Here is a 15,477-nt window from a genome sequence, read left to right on the forward strand (position 1 = left end):
GAGGAAAATGACAATATTCCGGGAGGCACTGTACTGTGCAAACATCACTTAGACATTGATTTCTGTGAAACTGCCTTTGGAGCAATTCTGTCCCTGAACACCTTTCCTATCCAGCCCTAGGCTAGGTGCTCGGTAACCTGCTGGGCACCTCTGGGTAGCTGCTGCAGGGGGAAACAGGCAATGTGGCTGCAAGAAAAATCTTGGGAAGGGAGGCAGGGGATGCTCTGGGGCTGCAGGAGGAACACCTGCCAGCAGGGTGCTGCTGCTGGTGGGTTTTGTCGTCGTGCTGCTGGTGGGTCTGCGCAGAGCTCAGCCACCGCAGGTGCTGGCAGGCGGCAGTGGAGGGACGGTGATGAAGCTCGGTCCCCCTTGATGTGTTGTGCTGGGGCACAGCCTTTGTGTTATTTTAGGATGAACCAAAGGCTGGCTGCACGTTTTGGCAGCCTGGACCAACTCAGCCCCTCACCAAGGGTCCTGGGGCCTGGGTTGTGGTGTCACAGGCAAACGGCTTCGGGGCTGCCAGCGCTGAGCACCGCACGAGCACCAGGGTTGCGATGCCTGTTTGCCACAAATCTAATGAGGTGATCACCAGGAGCCAAGGAGAAATACCTGCATTGCAAACAACTCCATTTCCAGTTTTCTCTCCAAACAGAGCAGGGAGTTAGCTACAGAGGGGAGAAAATCCCTGCGCTCGCAGCCTCCACCCAGCTGCATGCGGACCCGTGGGGAGAGGCTGATTTCCTCAGGATGGCAAAGAGCTCCCAGGCAGGCCGTGCCGACCAGGGGTTCTCGAGGAAGCTGGTGTGGTAGGGATCAGCCAGGGCCGGCCACACGCAGCTCCCATGCAGGGGAAGGCAGCAGAAATGCTCCGGGTGGTGCTGGCTCATGGCTGTGCCGCGGCATCAGGTGCAAGGCTGCAACCGTGCTGCTCCGTCCTGCCCTTGACCGCTCGGCAAATCCGCAGCTGGATTAGCCCCGGCACGCTCACAGTCTGTGTGGGCTCCGAGTGGGAATTAAAGAGGCTTTGCTGCAGTTAATTCACCAAATAATTTGTTCTGTTTCAGGACTCTACCCCCACCCACGTCCCGAGTCACTGCACTGACAGACCCCTGAGGTTCCCTGCTTTGCCTGGGGCTGCTGACACTCCACAGGTCACACAGGGAGGGCCCTGAGACCTCCTTTCCTGTGCATTTGTGGTCCCTTCCCTCGGCCACTGTAAGAGCATGCAGGTGCCTGGACAAAGCACTCTTTTCTCGAGTCAGCTTTGCAAAGTGCTGCCGTGAGACTGTCAGCAGCAGAAGAAGCAGGGCTCCGCACCGCAGCGCTGAAAGTCTCACGAGATGCTCTGATGGCCACTGTAACGCTGCCAAGTGATGCCAGTCTGAGTCGGGAGAAATTAAGGTTATTTTTAGGACTGAAAACTCAAACTGTCCAAAGTTAGGAATTAACAGAGATTAACAGAGTTGTGCCTGTAACTGTTGTTTTCTACCATATAGATATGTACTCGGTACAGCCTTTAATTACACGATCACAAATTGTGCTGTTTCAGTTCCCTTATTTCAAACAAAATATTTGGAATTTTGTGTTTTATTTCCCCATATATATATAACAGAAACACCAAACCTTTCAATTTTTCCCATGTTCAGCCATAAGCTTTCAACTTTTCCCGTGCTGACCAGCTGCCTGCAGGAGCGCAGAGGAGGCAGAGCAGCTGCGCTGTCAGACAGCCCCACCGGCATCTTCCGCAGAGCCTTACACAAACTCCAGCCTTTGCTTCTGTTTCTGTGATATTGTTTGTTTGTGTGAAACTGTGGAGAAAAGGAAAATAATTCCCTGCTGACCTCATCTCTCTGTCTAGCCACACCAGAAAACCAGAGCAGACCTGCTCAGAGCCTCTTATGACAGCGGGTTTGGGAAGGGTGGCAGGGACATACACCTGGGGTTTGTCCCTTCCATTGACCTTCCAAGCCTTCCATTGACCACCTGAGCAGCAGGGAAAGAGGGGTTGGGTTGCAATTCTCTCATCAGGAAATGTCAGGCAGCATCCATTGGGTTACCCTAATTAGCAGCTACTGAGAATGTGTCACGACTCTAGATCCAAAAACTTAAAAATCCCGGTGTACAAAGCCCTTGTGAAAAAGAGAAACAAAACAAAACAAAACAATTTGCTGCATAGATGGGTCTATTTAAAGAAAAAAAAATCTTGCAGAATCTGCAGAGGAAAATGGAAGCGAAGTTTTGCTCAGTTTATCCAGGGTTTTCAATATCCCCCCAGCCTTGCCAGGTAAATCACCGATACCTGGACCTAGGGGACTGGCTGTGCACAGATCCTCCACTTCCTCATTTCACAACTCATTCCTGAAATGAAAATAAAGGTTGAGGATGCTGGTGGCTGGTGTAACAGTTCTGTGGTGCAGATGTGTTTGCAACCAAAAGCCAGTCCCATGCTTTCCTCTTTTTTGCACCAGGCTAAAAGCTGAAACAGAACAAAGCCACCACACAGAATTAGGAGAGGCACAAGGTTGCCTTATTACTCGGCTCTCTAAAACAACCTTGCTGTTCATCAATATGATGCCACTGTGGCCTGCACAAAATGGTCTTGAAAACACCTCTGCAAGACATGCTGTAAATGAAAGCGTTGTAGTTTTAATGCGTGAAGCCTTTCTGCCCTTATACACCGTGAACTTCATGCGAAAGCCACTGACCTGGGCAGGGTGCTCAGGGAAGGGATGCGCACGACCCTGAGCTGTTTTTGTTCCCCAGACCAGAACTGAGCCCGAGATGTTCTTTGTGACTCCCACTGGGAGCAAACACCCTCTCACATCACTTCTTCTTCTGGGTTCTGAAGTGAACCTGACTTGTGGTTTTGAAATTTTGTGGAGTTACCAGGTTGGAAATGAACTGCGGTCAGAGCTCAGGTGCTGGAATAGCCACGGGGCTGATCCTGCACATACCAAGTCATTCCACTCCTTTTATACTTTCCAGATACTTTTCTATATTCCTGATTTTTTTTCTCTATCCTGCATTTTATGCATGTTTCTGCCTTCTGTAGATAGCTTTGCATTATCAAAGGGCAATGGGAGAAAAGAAAAAATTGTTGCTGCATTTAGCATTGATTTTTCCCCTTCACTCTGAGTCACATAAGCTAACATTTAATTAATTTCTGACACTTTGACAGTTTTTAAGAAGACATTTGTAGAGCTATCAAGTGCCGCTGATAGCACTGTCAGACAGACACTTTTTGAATTATCAGCTATTAAGGACCCATATGCAACAAATTTCCAGGGTTTATTATACAAATTGTTCTTTGAATGAAAAAAGCACACAAAAGCTCAGTGAAACATAAAGAAACCATTGTTCCCAGGTGAATTTGATATTTGCAAATGTTTTGCTATTTTGATCACTTGCATGGCTTTATAAATCTAATTCGCTTTGTCTTTTATTAAGAAAATGAAATGGCCTGCTTTAGGGTGTCTTGAGAACATGGGCAGATTTTCACATCGCAGTGGTCTTTATGGAGATGCAGCTTGAGAAATATGAAACCCTTGATTTTAGGAAGTGCTGAGCAGTGAAATGAGGTCTGTTTAAGATCTCTCAAAGCTGAAACTCCAAATCCAAAGCAGCCAAAATCTCCAGTTGCTTTTAAACAGCTCTTGCCTTTATACTTTAACCGTGCTCTCTGACACGTCACCAGTTCTTGATATAATGACTGCTTCAGGTAGAGACCGCAACCCTTTGCTTTTAAACACACGTTACCTCGGGAGGGGTGTGAAGCATGAGGCCAGCAGCCAGGAACAAGGGGACAACTTGCCATGGTGCCCCAGGTGCCCGAAGTGACTGGTCCTCCCAGTGCCAGATCTGCAGAAGCTGGGTTCTGGGAGGCTCCCAGGCGTGTCCTCCTGTTCTCCCCTTTGTGCTGCAGCCTCACCAGGAGATCCACAGAAGGCAGGCACGGTCCAGCACTGACTTCCAAACTGCTCTGTCAGGTCTCATCTTCATCACAATTCAGCCCGTGGTTCTTTTATTTATTTATTTCCCTGCTGGGGGGGAAAAAAACATAATGAAAAGCAAAGAAAAAGAAAAACAAACAAACAAAAACAGAACCCAGCCCAAAGCCCCATGAAAAATAAACCAACTGGGTCATGGCTCATCTGCTCTGAACCTTGTGCACCTAACATAGAGCAGTTAGCAGACAGGGAATGTCAGGAGAGCTGATGCAAAGATGGCAAGCTCTCTGCCTGAATTAGCTGTGGCACAGAGCAACTGATATCCCGCACCACGGAAACCTGGGGATGAACTGCGAGTAGAAGCAAACTTCCTGAATCCCTGCCTAGTACCTGACCACCAGCTCAGCCTCCCCTCTGGCTCTTCATCACATTTCCAGCCCGCCAACCATCTGCACATAATTCAGGGAAGGGGGAGCAGGATCTGGGGAATCCCAGGAGTCAGGTAGCACATGCACAACCATTTTATTCTTTATTTTACATGTTGACCTTTGACTGTCTTTTCAACATCTTTTTTGCATCAGGGTGGAGCTGGGACCTGGCACATTTATCTTCATGGATCCCCTAAACCTCTCCTGGTACAACGGTGACATCGGGGACAGGAACTGGAGCAAGCCGCTCAACGAGACCAATGCGGACCAGAAGCCTCAGTATAACTACTATGCCATGCTGCTCACCCTCCTCATCTTCGTTATCGTGTTTGGCAACGTGCTGGTGTGTATGGCTGTGTCCAGGGAAAAAGCCCTTCAGACAACCACGAATTACCTGATCGTGAGCTTGGCAGTGGCAGATCTCTTGGTAGCAACTCTGGTCATGCCGTGGGTGGTCTATCTGGAGGTAGGTGACCCAGCTGTTTCTCCCAGTACTGAACGTTTCTGGCAAGTGGATGGAGAGAGGGAAAGTTTAGCAGCCCAGACATCAGCTATTTCAAGGCCTCCCGATTTTCACCAGACAAAGGTGTTTTACATTTCCTAACAGTTGATCAGATCTTGCCAGGAAATGGACATGCTAACAGATGACAGATTCATTTGAAAATACACTGGTGTTCAGAGGGCTGAATTACAACCTAATTACATTGAAAATCTGGCCTATAAATGTGGAGTGAAAGGACCCCAAGTTTGTTTTCAAAACTACGCGGGCAAACTATACGTTCCCAAGCATAAGACTGAATCTGCAACTACGTCACGGATATCGCATTAAAAAAACTGCAACAAACAGTAATCAAAAACGTCTTTCTGAAGGACTACTGTAGTAAGAGGAGCACGCAATTGTAGAAGTACGATGTAAATCCAGAGCTTTTATGTCACAATATATGAGAAACAGAATCACAAGTGAGCTACTTGTCACATTCCTGCCGTTAGCACGTCGCTTCGGTACAAAAGAGCTCTATGCCTCTGCATACAGAGCCATATTTGAGTGGCACAGTGTTTTGTGAAAGCCAAATACTCCCAAGACTGCTACCTGTTTACCCGACAGCAAATTATCCTTGCAACAGTAAATAGCAGGAAAGAACAAAATACATCTCTAGAGGAAAGAGCAGGAGAAGCTACACTTTCCCCTTGCTGGGAAGCCCACGTTCTTCAGCCAGCCTGGAGCTGGAACACCGTGCATCACGACCAAGAGAGAAACCATAAGGCTGAAGCTCCGTTCAATTTGCAATTTATATTCATGCATTTGTTTAGGAGAGCAAATGATGAAACAGAGAGGCGAGCAGTGGAAGCCATAATCAATCAGTCCATTAAGTATTAATGCGAAGCAAAACAAGCCCACTGACATGATATGGGCTGTTGAGAAGCCACAACACTAATTATCACTCTAGTTAATTATTGTTTGTGTTGCACTTTAAAAATGTAAAGCATTGTGCATGTGCTAAAGCGTATTAACATGACCACAGGCTGGTTGTGATTGTAGTTAATGCCTCTGGGATTAGTTACACTCATCTATTGTATTTCTCTCTTATAACACTCCACTTTAAGCAGAGGCTCATGCTGTGAGGAGCTCTGGCTCTCTGAGGGCCAGCTATGAGTCTCTCAGACATGTTGTATATAATGTGGAAGAGTAAAGCACAAATGATGTAAGATGCTCCCCTCTTTCTGCACTCAGATGTGCACAGAATTGGCCAGGAAGCTCAGATTTCTCAATCCGCAAAGTGAGACAAATCCAGCTCTCTAGATTGCTGCTGTTATCGATGGACTTTTGCACTCTCTGCTCATATCCACACTCTGCTAAGCCTACTGGTAGCTTGAAGCAACAAAACCCCTGACGATACTTGCTGGCAGAGACGGAGCTATTGCCATGATGTGTGTTAGGCACACTATGGTGCCTCGCTGGCTCTGCAGTCTGAAATGAAAACTGTCCAGAGCCCTTTGTTCTGTAAATATCTTCATGGTTTTTAGGCTTTGTGTCACAAGGTGGTGCAGAAATGAATGTCAAAAGACAGAAAATGCTTTTAAAAATCCTTCTGGGTGCAAACAAACTTCCTACCTCCAAACTTCTGACGTTTCCCCTACATAAATGAAAGCACTAAGAGAAAGAACTGCTGTAGTTTGCAGCATCTTCCATAAAGTCAAATCTGGGAGTTCAGGAAACTGATTTTGCACAGGCTTATGTCTGGCTGGAAACCTTTGCCTTCGGGCAAATTCTAGTCAAAGTTACTGATGTGACTTTGTCTCAAGTGCTTTTTAAATCACTGAGTGTTCATCTGTCACTCAAGCTTCAATGCAGTCATTCTTTCTTTCTTCTTCATGCTGCCTATGGTTATGTATATCAGAGCAGAAATAACCAAAGAATAGATATCTTATTCATTCTATTTTCAAATGCAGTAGGACTCTATTTTTATTAGAGGGAAATATACTTTTTTCATCACATGCCAAATACAGTAGTCCTAATAATTGCTATTAAACTTTATTTTCAAAGTTTGGTTTCAACAGCAAGATATGGGAAAAGAAAAAGTCTACTGGTAACTAGAAGTGTTATCATAAATTATTTGTCTTTATCGCAACATGTAACACATCAAAAAAATTCACTATGAATTAAATTCATTTTGGTCACAAGAAATGATATGCAAGGAATTACTTCCCCAATTTCTAAAACTAAGAAACAAAGGAAAGCTTCTGCTTCTCTATTACTGATCTTTGCTATGTATAATTAATAAAAAAAAAAAGTGTCTAACAAAAAACTACAAATACAATTGGGGTTGCTTATATAAATAATATAATATAAAATTAATGTATTTCCTTTCTGATTCTTATTTGTAATGCTTCAGAGACCTACATAAGTTACTGCATAGTTCCCTGGCTTTGAGGAGACTTGCGCTCCCATGTCTCACTGCAATACGAGCCAAGTCTGTGTTTGCCATTTGGGCTTTGCAGCCTGCCCTACAGACTAACAGGCTGGACCCGAGAAGGATAAAAACCCCACCAGACCTCAGGGAAATGCTTTAGAGGATGGTTTGGATGATTTTCCTTCTGGCAGTGCCATCATTTGAGACACCTTTAGTCTAGAGAGAACAAAGACCTCAAAGGGATCAGTGGACAATCCTGCTTGGCTCAGCATGGGACCGATCGAATGCGACCTGATTCCAGCTGCAATTTGACCACGTTCCCTCTCTTTGCAGGTGGTTGGTGAGTGGAGGTTCAGTCGCATCCACTGTGATATCTTCATGACCCTTGATGTCATGATGTGCACCGCCAGCATCCTCAACCTCTGTGCCATCAGCATTGACAGGTGAGGGCTCTGCGGCAGAAAGCCATGGCCATCTTGACACGGCCTGGGGGACTCAAAGACTCGGGAAGGGTGACAGCTAGTGGTGCTAAAGTCTTTGGGAAGAGTGATTTAGAGGGCATAAATGACTTTAAATAGTACAGTAGTCGAGGCCGGCTGCAGCACCCTGCCCCAAGCCGCAGGTGGTTTGGGCCCTGCCTCGCCAGAGGCTGATGGGGGGGCGGGCTTTGCCCCTGGCCTCTGCCTACAAAAGGCCCTGGGAGGGCAGCTCCCTGTGGAGAGCTGGTTTTTTAGTGAAGGAAAGTTTGCAGTGTGCCTGGGCCATGGATATCACCAGCACACTCCCCAGCCTGGTACGCTCCACAGACTGCTGCCTGCTGCTGATCTCCCAGGCAGGTGGGGAGAAAGCTGTGTCTCATGGGCTGAGGGGAATGAGGAAAGGCCTCAAGGCTTTGGGATGGTTCATGAAAGAGTTTGGGGTGCAAGTGTTTTTCTCTTCCCCCCTGCTTCTGTTCTGGGGTGATGATGTGGGACAGAATATAAAAATCCAGTCCACAAGTGATTGGCTATGTGACAGGTGCTACAGGCCTGGTCTTGGGTTCTTTCCTAATGGCTAGTTTTATAGGGCACCAGGCCTGGCAGTAAAATGTGGGAAAGGTTTATCTCCCAGGGGCAAAACTGTTCTGGGACAGGAATTAGCAGGGCTTGTTTGCAAAGCTGTAAACTAGATCTGAAGGGGGATGGGGTTGCAGCTGGGCTTGCATAGGTGGGGCAGAGCTTTAGCAGTGAAGAGCACCTCTGTGATGAGGAAAGGCTGTGGGAGCTGGGTTTTTTTCTCTTGGAGAAGAGGAGACTGAGGGGTGACCTTATTAAATGTTGATAAATATGTAAAGGGGGAGTGTCAAGAGGCTGGAGCCAGGCTCTTCTCGGTGACATCCAATGATTGGACAAGGGGCAGTGGGTGCAAGCTGGAACATGGGAGGTTCTGCTTAAATATGAGATCAAACTTCTTTGTGGTGAGGGTGACCAACCTGCCCAGGAGGGTTGTGGAGCCTCCTTCTCTGAAAACATTCAAAACCCTCCTGGATGTATTCTTGTGTGATGTGATCTAGGTGTTCCTGCTCCAGCAAGGGGATTAGACTAGATGATCTTTCAAGGTCCTTTCCAATCCCTAACATTCTGTGATTCTGTGAGGTCTGAGCCCAATTCAGTCAGAAGCAGTCATAGAAACACCCCCTGAGGATGTAAATGGCTGGCTGTGTGTATCCCCATTAGTTCAGTCCTTCTGTTTATAAGCTTGAGTGATGGAGCAGTGGGCAGGCAGAAGCAGGGAAAGAGGGGAAGAAAAGAGCTATGCTGAGCAGACCCCAGCATCGTGCCTTCCAAAACAGGGAGTGTGGAGATCTTGGAGATTCAGCAGCCTGACTCACCCTGTGCTCTCACGCTGCTCCAAGCGTTCAGACACAGTAACCAGCTGTGATTTCCTGCAAAGTTTGTTGGCACTTGCAGAATAACCAAAGCCTGGGTTTGTATCTTCACTCCGCAGGTACACAGCGGTAGCGATGCCAATGCTGTATAACACCCGCTACAGCTCAAAGCGCAGGGTCACCGTCATGATTGCTGTGGTCTGGGTGCTTTCGTTTGCCATCTCCTGCCCTCTCCTGTTTGGCCTCAACAACGCAGGTGAGTTCTGCCACCTGCAGATGGCTATTGGCATCAACCTGGCTTTACTGGCTCCCCAGGTAGTCTTCTGTTACAAGATAGGAATAAAGGCGTGAGTCTGGTTTTAGGTGTCCTAGGATGCATCCATCCCTGTTTCAGGTATGCCCTCCCCACACCAGTCCAGGATACGCCAGCTGCTTCTAGTCCTGTTTCATCTCTCGTTGTTCCACACCAGGGTGGCAGAGGCCTCAGATCTGCAGTGACACGAAGCTTACACGATGCTTGTCAATGTCACAATGTTTGTCGGCTACAAAACCCAAATCTGTGTTACATTAAAACGTGATAAGGAAAGGCATGGAGCAGATGTCTTCAGCGAGACTGGAGAGAAGGGAAATGGCAGTTCAGCTTGCAGTTTCATGGGAGGACTGGATTGCGAATAGCATGGCATCAGCACGCTCTCAGCTGTTGGCCAAGTAATAGCCAGGGCTCTTGGGTCTGTGTGTGACTGGCAGTGATACATGTGAGGGTCTCTGGCCTTGAACTGCTTCTAGCTGATGTGGTGGGCCCTCCACTCTCTGGGTATCTCTCTTCAGAGAGAGAGAGAGGAGGGGGAAGCTGGTGCTAGCCCTGAGGGATGATGAGCCCAAACTTTTTGTCTTCCAGATGATAATGAGTGCATCATTGCCAATCCTGCCTTTGTAGTGTATTCGTCTATCGTCTCCTTCTACGTCCCCTTCATCGTCACCCTGCTGGTGTATGTGCAGATTTATATCGTGCTCCGCAAGCGGAGGAAGCGTGTCAACACCAAGCGCAGCAGCCATGGCCTGGACTCAGACACGCAGGCACCGCTGAAGGTAACCAGACCCTCTGCCTCGCGCTCGCCTGCCACCGTCCTTTCCCTTTCCTGCCCCACTTCATCCCCAAAGCGCTTCCTCCTCTCCCCAAAAAAGACTGTCTGGAGGATGTGAAATATTGGATTACAAAGGTGAATGCTGTGTCGTGAGCTGTTTGGGAGGCCCAGCTGCACACGCTGGATTATCAGGTCACAGGCTGGTGCTTCACAGGGATGCTTCAGCAGGCCTGCGTTAGGAGCCATGTCATTACCTAGACTGCATTCCTTTGGCTCTGCTGAGTTTGGGTACCCCAGACTACAAGCTGTGCCACCTTCTGAGTCAGCTGTGCTGACAGAGATGCAGAATTTCAGTGGCAGTCAGTTGTTGCATGGCTGGGGTACCAGCTCCATCCCTGGTAACAACACATCTGCAGAGCAAGCAGCCTCTTGAAGCATGCAACAGGCATGATGCTGGTGGAGTCAAGCTGAGCATGCTTAGTGTGAGACGGTGAGAACTCTACTCTTGCAGCATGTGCAAAGCAGCTAGCAGGGATATGTAGTCCTGGAAGTGCTACCTCCAGCCCACATCGCCCCAGAGGCCAGGGCCATGGCAAGCAGAGGAAGCAGCGAGGCAGGGTGGACCAAAACGTAAACAGATCTCTGTAGCTTCCTTCCTTTCTTGAAGAGCACAAGGGATACTTGCCTCCACTACTGCTTCTCTAGGGTAGTTTTCCATTGCTGTTAGCACCTTAGTCAAACTGATGAATTTCTGCTTCATGCCCTGTGTTTGTATTTTCACTCGCCTCCCTTACCAGCTACCCTTCCTAATTACTATCTGCTTGTGTAACCTATGAGCTGGTGCTTGCCCCTTAGGACAAATGCACTCATCCAGAAGACGTGAAGCTCTGCACAGTTATTGTGAAGTCCAATGGGAGTTTCCAAGTTAATAAGCGCAAAGTGGTGAGTGTTAAAGAGAAGTGGTAGCTTTTCAGAGTGCTTAGCTTTCCCCTTTTCTCTTCTCAGGACACAAAATGAATTTAGGCAGTGTGGGAGAAAATAAGCTAAGAACAAAGGTTACCATTCAATCTAAAAATTTAAATATTCTTCCTGTTCCTTAGAGTGAAGCAGGGGGTTTAACATCATAGAGCTCAAAAAGCCAGACTAAGCTCACCTAAAGATCAGCTATAAAAGCCATGACATTTTAACATTTTTTCTCTTTGATTTTCTTCTCTCTATTATTTATTTTAAGTCCTGGACTACATTGGCTATGTTGGGCTTTGCTTGTTAATTTTGTTTTCATTTACCTACATTCTGAAATAAAATACATGGGGAGTGGAGACAGCGTCTCCCATTTCTCAGCCTCCTTGTGCAATACAGGAGTCAGAGCCATTCTCTGCAGTTCTGTCAATCTCATCTACCCAAATGTATCCTTATGTGTAAATGATTTATAGCCCATTCTTCAAGCATCTACCAAAAAAGGTAGGGAGGGAGAAGAGGGGTTGGTTGTTTTTCAGCATCATCCAGCTTCACTCTGTAAGAAACGTTCATTGCTGCTCCCTGTATATTTACCTGTCTTTATGTTGTGGGCATTTGATTCTTGTTCAGGAGGCAGAGAGTCACATAGAGATGGAAATGGAGATGGTGTCCAGTACCAGTCCCCCTGAGAAAACCACCATCAAACCAGCAGCCCCAAGCAACCACCAGTTGGTTGTGCCGGTTGCTTCTAATCGGGGCACCAACTCAACCCTGCAGGCACACTTGGGCAGCCCTGGGAAACTGGAGAAGAATGGACATGCCAAAGAAAACCCCCACACAGCCAAGGTCTTTGAGATCCAGTCTATGCCCAACGGGAAGCTAAGGACCACTCTTCTCAAGGCTATGAACAGGAGGAAACTGTCACAACAGAAGGAAAAGAAAGCCACTCAGATGCTAGCCATCGTACTTGGTGAGAGTGCGCGTTGGATTTGTCTCGTGATCCTGTAGAAAGCCAAGAGCTACCCAGAATTAGGGCATCCATTTTGAATGTCCAGTGTAGACTGTTATTTTTTTCTAGGCCTCCACAGAAATAGTTGCACAGGATGCATCAGAGTCTGTGTGGCTCTCAAGAGGAAGGCGACCTCCCTCCCAGCCAGGAACAGCACACAGTGCTGTACAAGGGGCTCACAAAACTGTCCAGCTGCAGGGTGTGTGCATTGCCAAAAGGCATGGGTGCTACAGCTACAGCACAAGAGGCAGTGTAGTTCAGCAACAAGCTGGCACCTCTGCAGGACAGATTTCTTTAATGTAACCAGTCTACTTAAATCAGCAAATAAGTTCTTTGCTACTTGGGCACTCAGAACGAAACCAGACATAGCAAACAGATAGAAGGCTTACTGTTCTCAGTCTCAGAAATTTTCTAGTTTTCAGCAATCAAAGTCTGTTTTTTTTTCCCTCAGGTGTTTTCATCATCTGCTGGCTCCCATTCTTCATCACTCACATCCTGAACATGCACTGCGATTGCAACATCCCCCCAGCAATGTACAGCGCCTTTACGTGGCTTGGATATGTCAACAGTGCTGTCAACCCAATTATTTATACCACCTTCAATATTGAATTTCGCAAAGCTTTCATGAAGATCCTCCACTGTTAAAAGGAAAAACAGTAACCACATTTTTAAGAATGAGTGGGGGGGAAAAAAAGAATCCAATGCCATTCACGCACACAGACAAGTGGGCAGCCGTGGAGAGGTCTCAAGCTGTTGCACTGGGCATGGGGAGTGCAGTGCCACAGCAGCGCCGTGCCCATGCACCTCTTGGCAGGGACGTAATGAGGACCTTCATGCGGGAGGGAGGTTCTCTTGCCCCTTGAGGTGACCTTTGGACTCCAGGGCATTGATCCCAAGGGCAGTTCTAAGAGCTACCCTCACACGGTGTTTGAAGTGGAAGCAAAAATGGAGGCTCTCACTTGATTGTTCCCTGTGGCCACCTGACCTGGAGTGCATTAAACAGACGCTTGCAGAGCCACGTGCAGGCAACAATGGGTCACTGCCGCTGGCTTGCGTGTTAAGTCATTGACACAATCTCACCAAAGACAAGACCATCTTTTCCGCTTTGCAATAGGAGCCAGACAGAGCTTGCGGAAACTCCGTGCAATAGCTTTGCCTTCACCTCCAGCTGACTTACCCAGTATTAAACTGCTGCAGCCTTGAGGGGGAAAAACAAAACAAAAAACAAAAACAGGTCCGCAGGTGCGTTCGGAAGGTTCTCCCACCTATGGATCCAATCCTTGCAACAAGCAATGGGTAGAATGAAGAAAGGGAGCATAAGTCTCAGGTGGGACCGCTACATCAGCGTAAATACAAATAAGCAAGATGAATAAGATAGAAGCCCAAGCCAAAAAAAAAAAAGTGGAGAGAAATTAAAGAAGTGATACCTGGTACTGCATGGTATGCACTTAGATCAAACAGGACCCCACCTCCCATCAGCCAGCCCAGCAGCAATTTTTGCTCACCAGCATTTCATCTCCAGTCGCTCACAAGAAGTTACAAGGCGAGGTGAGGAGTGATAGCATGATGAATGTAGAAACATGAAGACTGTGCCAGGAGCAGCATCTGGAGCCATGTCCGTCTCAGATGTGAACTTGGACAAGTCAAAGTTAGGTCCAGTTCTTCCTACCTAACTTGAAGGCATCATAAAGCCAAGGATCACCTCAGATATGATTTGCCTAAGTCTCTCAATAGAGAGTGTGCAGAGTGACATCGTGCCTAATTTAAATCAATAGCAAATGAGATAAAGACTGTGTATTTTGGAAAAAAAGCCAGAATAAAAGCCCAAGTATATCCTTACCTAGATCTGCTTCTGTGTCCGAGGTCGACTGTTGAAAGGTCTGGATGTTTCCAGCTTCCCTTACCCTCTGCTAGCTCTGTTTCACAGTTTAAAACAAGTGGAAATCCATAACAGCATAACTTCACCGTGCTGACTCTGGCATTGCCAAATCCACTCTGTACTTATTAATTGTACTCAGTTCACAATATATTTTGTAATATCTCTGTAAATAAAATACAGTAAGACGAATAAAATGACACAGAAATAGGTCTGGCTAGAAATTAATGTAGGCTCTGGAGAGCTCAATGATTACAATAGCCATATGCAGAGGCAGGCTCCCACGTTTTAGTTACCTGCTGTTTTCTAAAGATGTTAAAATATAATCTAGAGAGCAATAGAATCCCTTTTTTCTCTATGCAGTTTGTTGAACATCCGCATAGTTTCTGCTTCAGAAGAGATAAAGACCGCTACCAGGGTGGACTTCTTTTGTTACCTTTTTTCCTCTATTGTTAACAAAGCATTTCGCTGTGGGATGGGCTGTGCTGGCAGTTGTGTTCAGTATGTGTTCCAGCTGCATAGCAGGGAGAGACTGTGTCAAGCAGCTGTAATGTACGCTCTTGGCAGTCTTCTCACGTTGCAACAGGAGTCCCACCTTGATCCAAAGGTTTCCTATCTAATCCTTTTGTTGTGGAGGAGGCCGATAACCAGTGTTATTAGTATTTAGCCCATGGGTTGTATAACATTTGAATGTGGCTCTTCAAGATCTGGTCATAGCTGTAAATTTAAATTACAAATGCCTAAATGTGTCCTGCCTTAGTGAGGGGTTTTTGCATATACTTTCTGCAGAAACAGATCCTGTGTAGGAAAAGAAGAGCAAGCCCCTGCTTATCAGAGCAACCTTTTCTTGACGTACATGAACCAGCTGTTACCTGATGCTGCCAGAACCAAATGTTATGAACATATAGGATGTGGCCAGTCACTCCTGTGTTGGCACTGTAATGCACATCTCGGGAAGCTTTGTACTTTGTAAGTTAATGGGATTATAAGGGTAAACGGTTTTTACAGACTCATAAGAAAATTGTTTTTTCATTTGAAGACTGGAAACACCAACAGAAGGGGTTTCAGGCACAAGGTTCAAAGACATTAACTGTTCTTTTTATGCCACTTTTAACCATGCACATTCACTCAGGGATGGGAATCATTTCAGACTGGCCCGAATTAAAAGAGTCAAAAAATCATATAAAGTGTAAAAAATAGTAACAAGCTACTACTCAGTTTTCTAGCATATTTATAATTGCAAGGTAAAAAAAGTGCCATTTGGCTTAGTGAATTACCGGGTGGGGAGCTGAATCAAAATAGAAAATAATAAACTTTAAAGCATTTTGAAGTTGCCATAGGTGATATTTTCCCTGTACTAAAAACCGGTGTAAGCCCCAAAAATAAGTTGAATGTG

At 46.6% G+C, this 15,477-nt stretch overlaps 1 protein-coding gene across 4 annotated transcripts in view; it reads left to right on the forward strand.

Annotated features, from left to right (window-relative positions):
* The window catches only part of DRD2 (dopamine receptor D2), a 28,058-nt gene extending 14,907 nt beyond the window's left edge, over positions 1 to 13,151 (forward strand). The window contains exons 2-8 of one of the 4 annotated variants that reach the window (XM_080567911.1): positions 4,529 to 4,841; positions 7,621 to 7,730; positions 9,274 to 9,410; positions 10,053 to 10,243; positions 11,095 to 11,181; positions 11,974 to 12,166; positions 12,657 to 13,151. In XM_080567911.1, the coding sequence (XP_080424037.1) occupies positions 4,560 to 4,841; positions 7,621 to 7,730; positions 9,274 to 9,410; positions 10,053 to 10,243; positions 11,095 to 11,181; positions 11,974 to 12,166; positions 12,657 to 12,850 (1,194 nt within the window). In that variant the 5' untranslated portion in view covers positions 4,529 to 4,559 and the 3' untranslated portion in view covers positions 12,851 to 13,151. Of the gene's footprint in view, positions 1 to 4,528; positions 4,842 to 4,989; positions 6,964 to 7,620; positions 7,731 to 9,273; positions 9,411 to 10,052; positions 10,244 to 11,094; positions 11,182 to 11,812; positions 12,167 to 12,656 lie in introns of those variants that run through there. The other 3 variants (XM_080567909.1, XM_080567910.1, XM_080567912.1) reach the window with 3 other exon arrangements.
* The last annotated feature ends 2,326 nt before the right edge of the window (positions 13,152 to 15,477 follow it).

This window comes from Anser brachyrhynchus (assembly GCF_964034855.1).
Source record: "Anser brachyrhynchus genome assembly, chromosome: 25".
Taxonomy (NCBI): Eukaryota; Metazoa; Chordata; class Aves; order Anseriformes; family Anatidae; genus Anser; species Anser brachyrhynchus.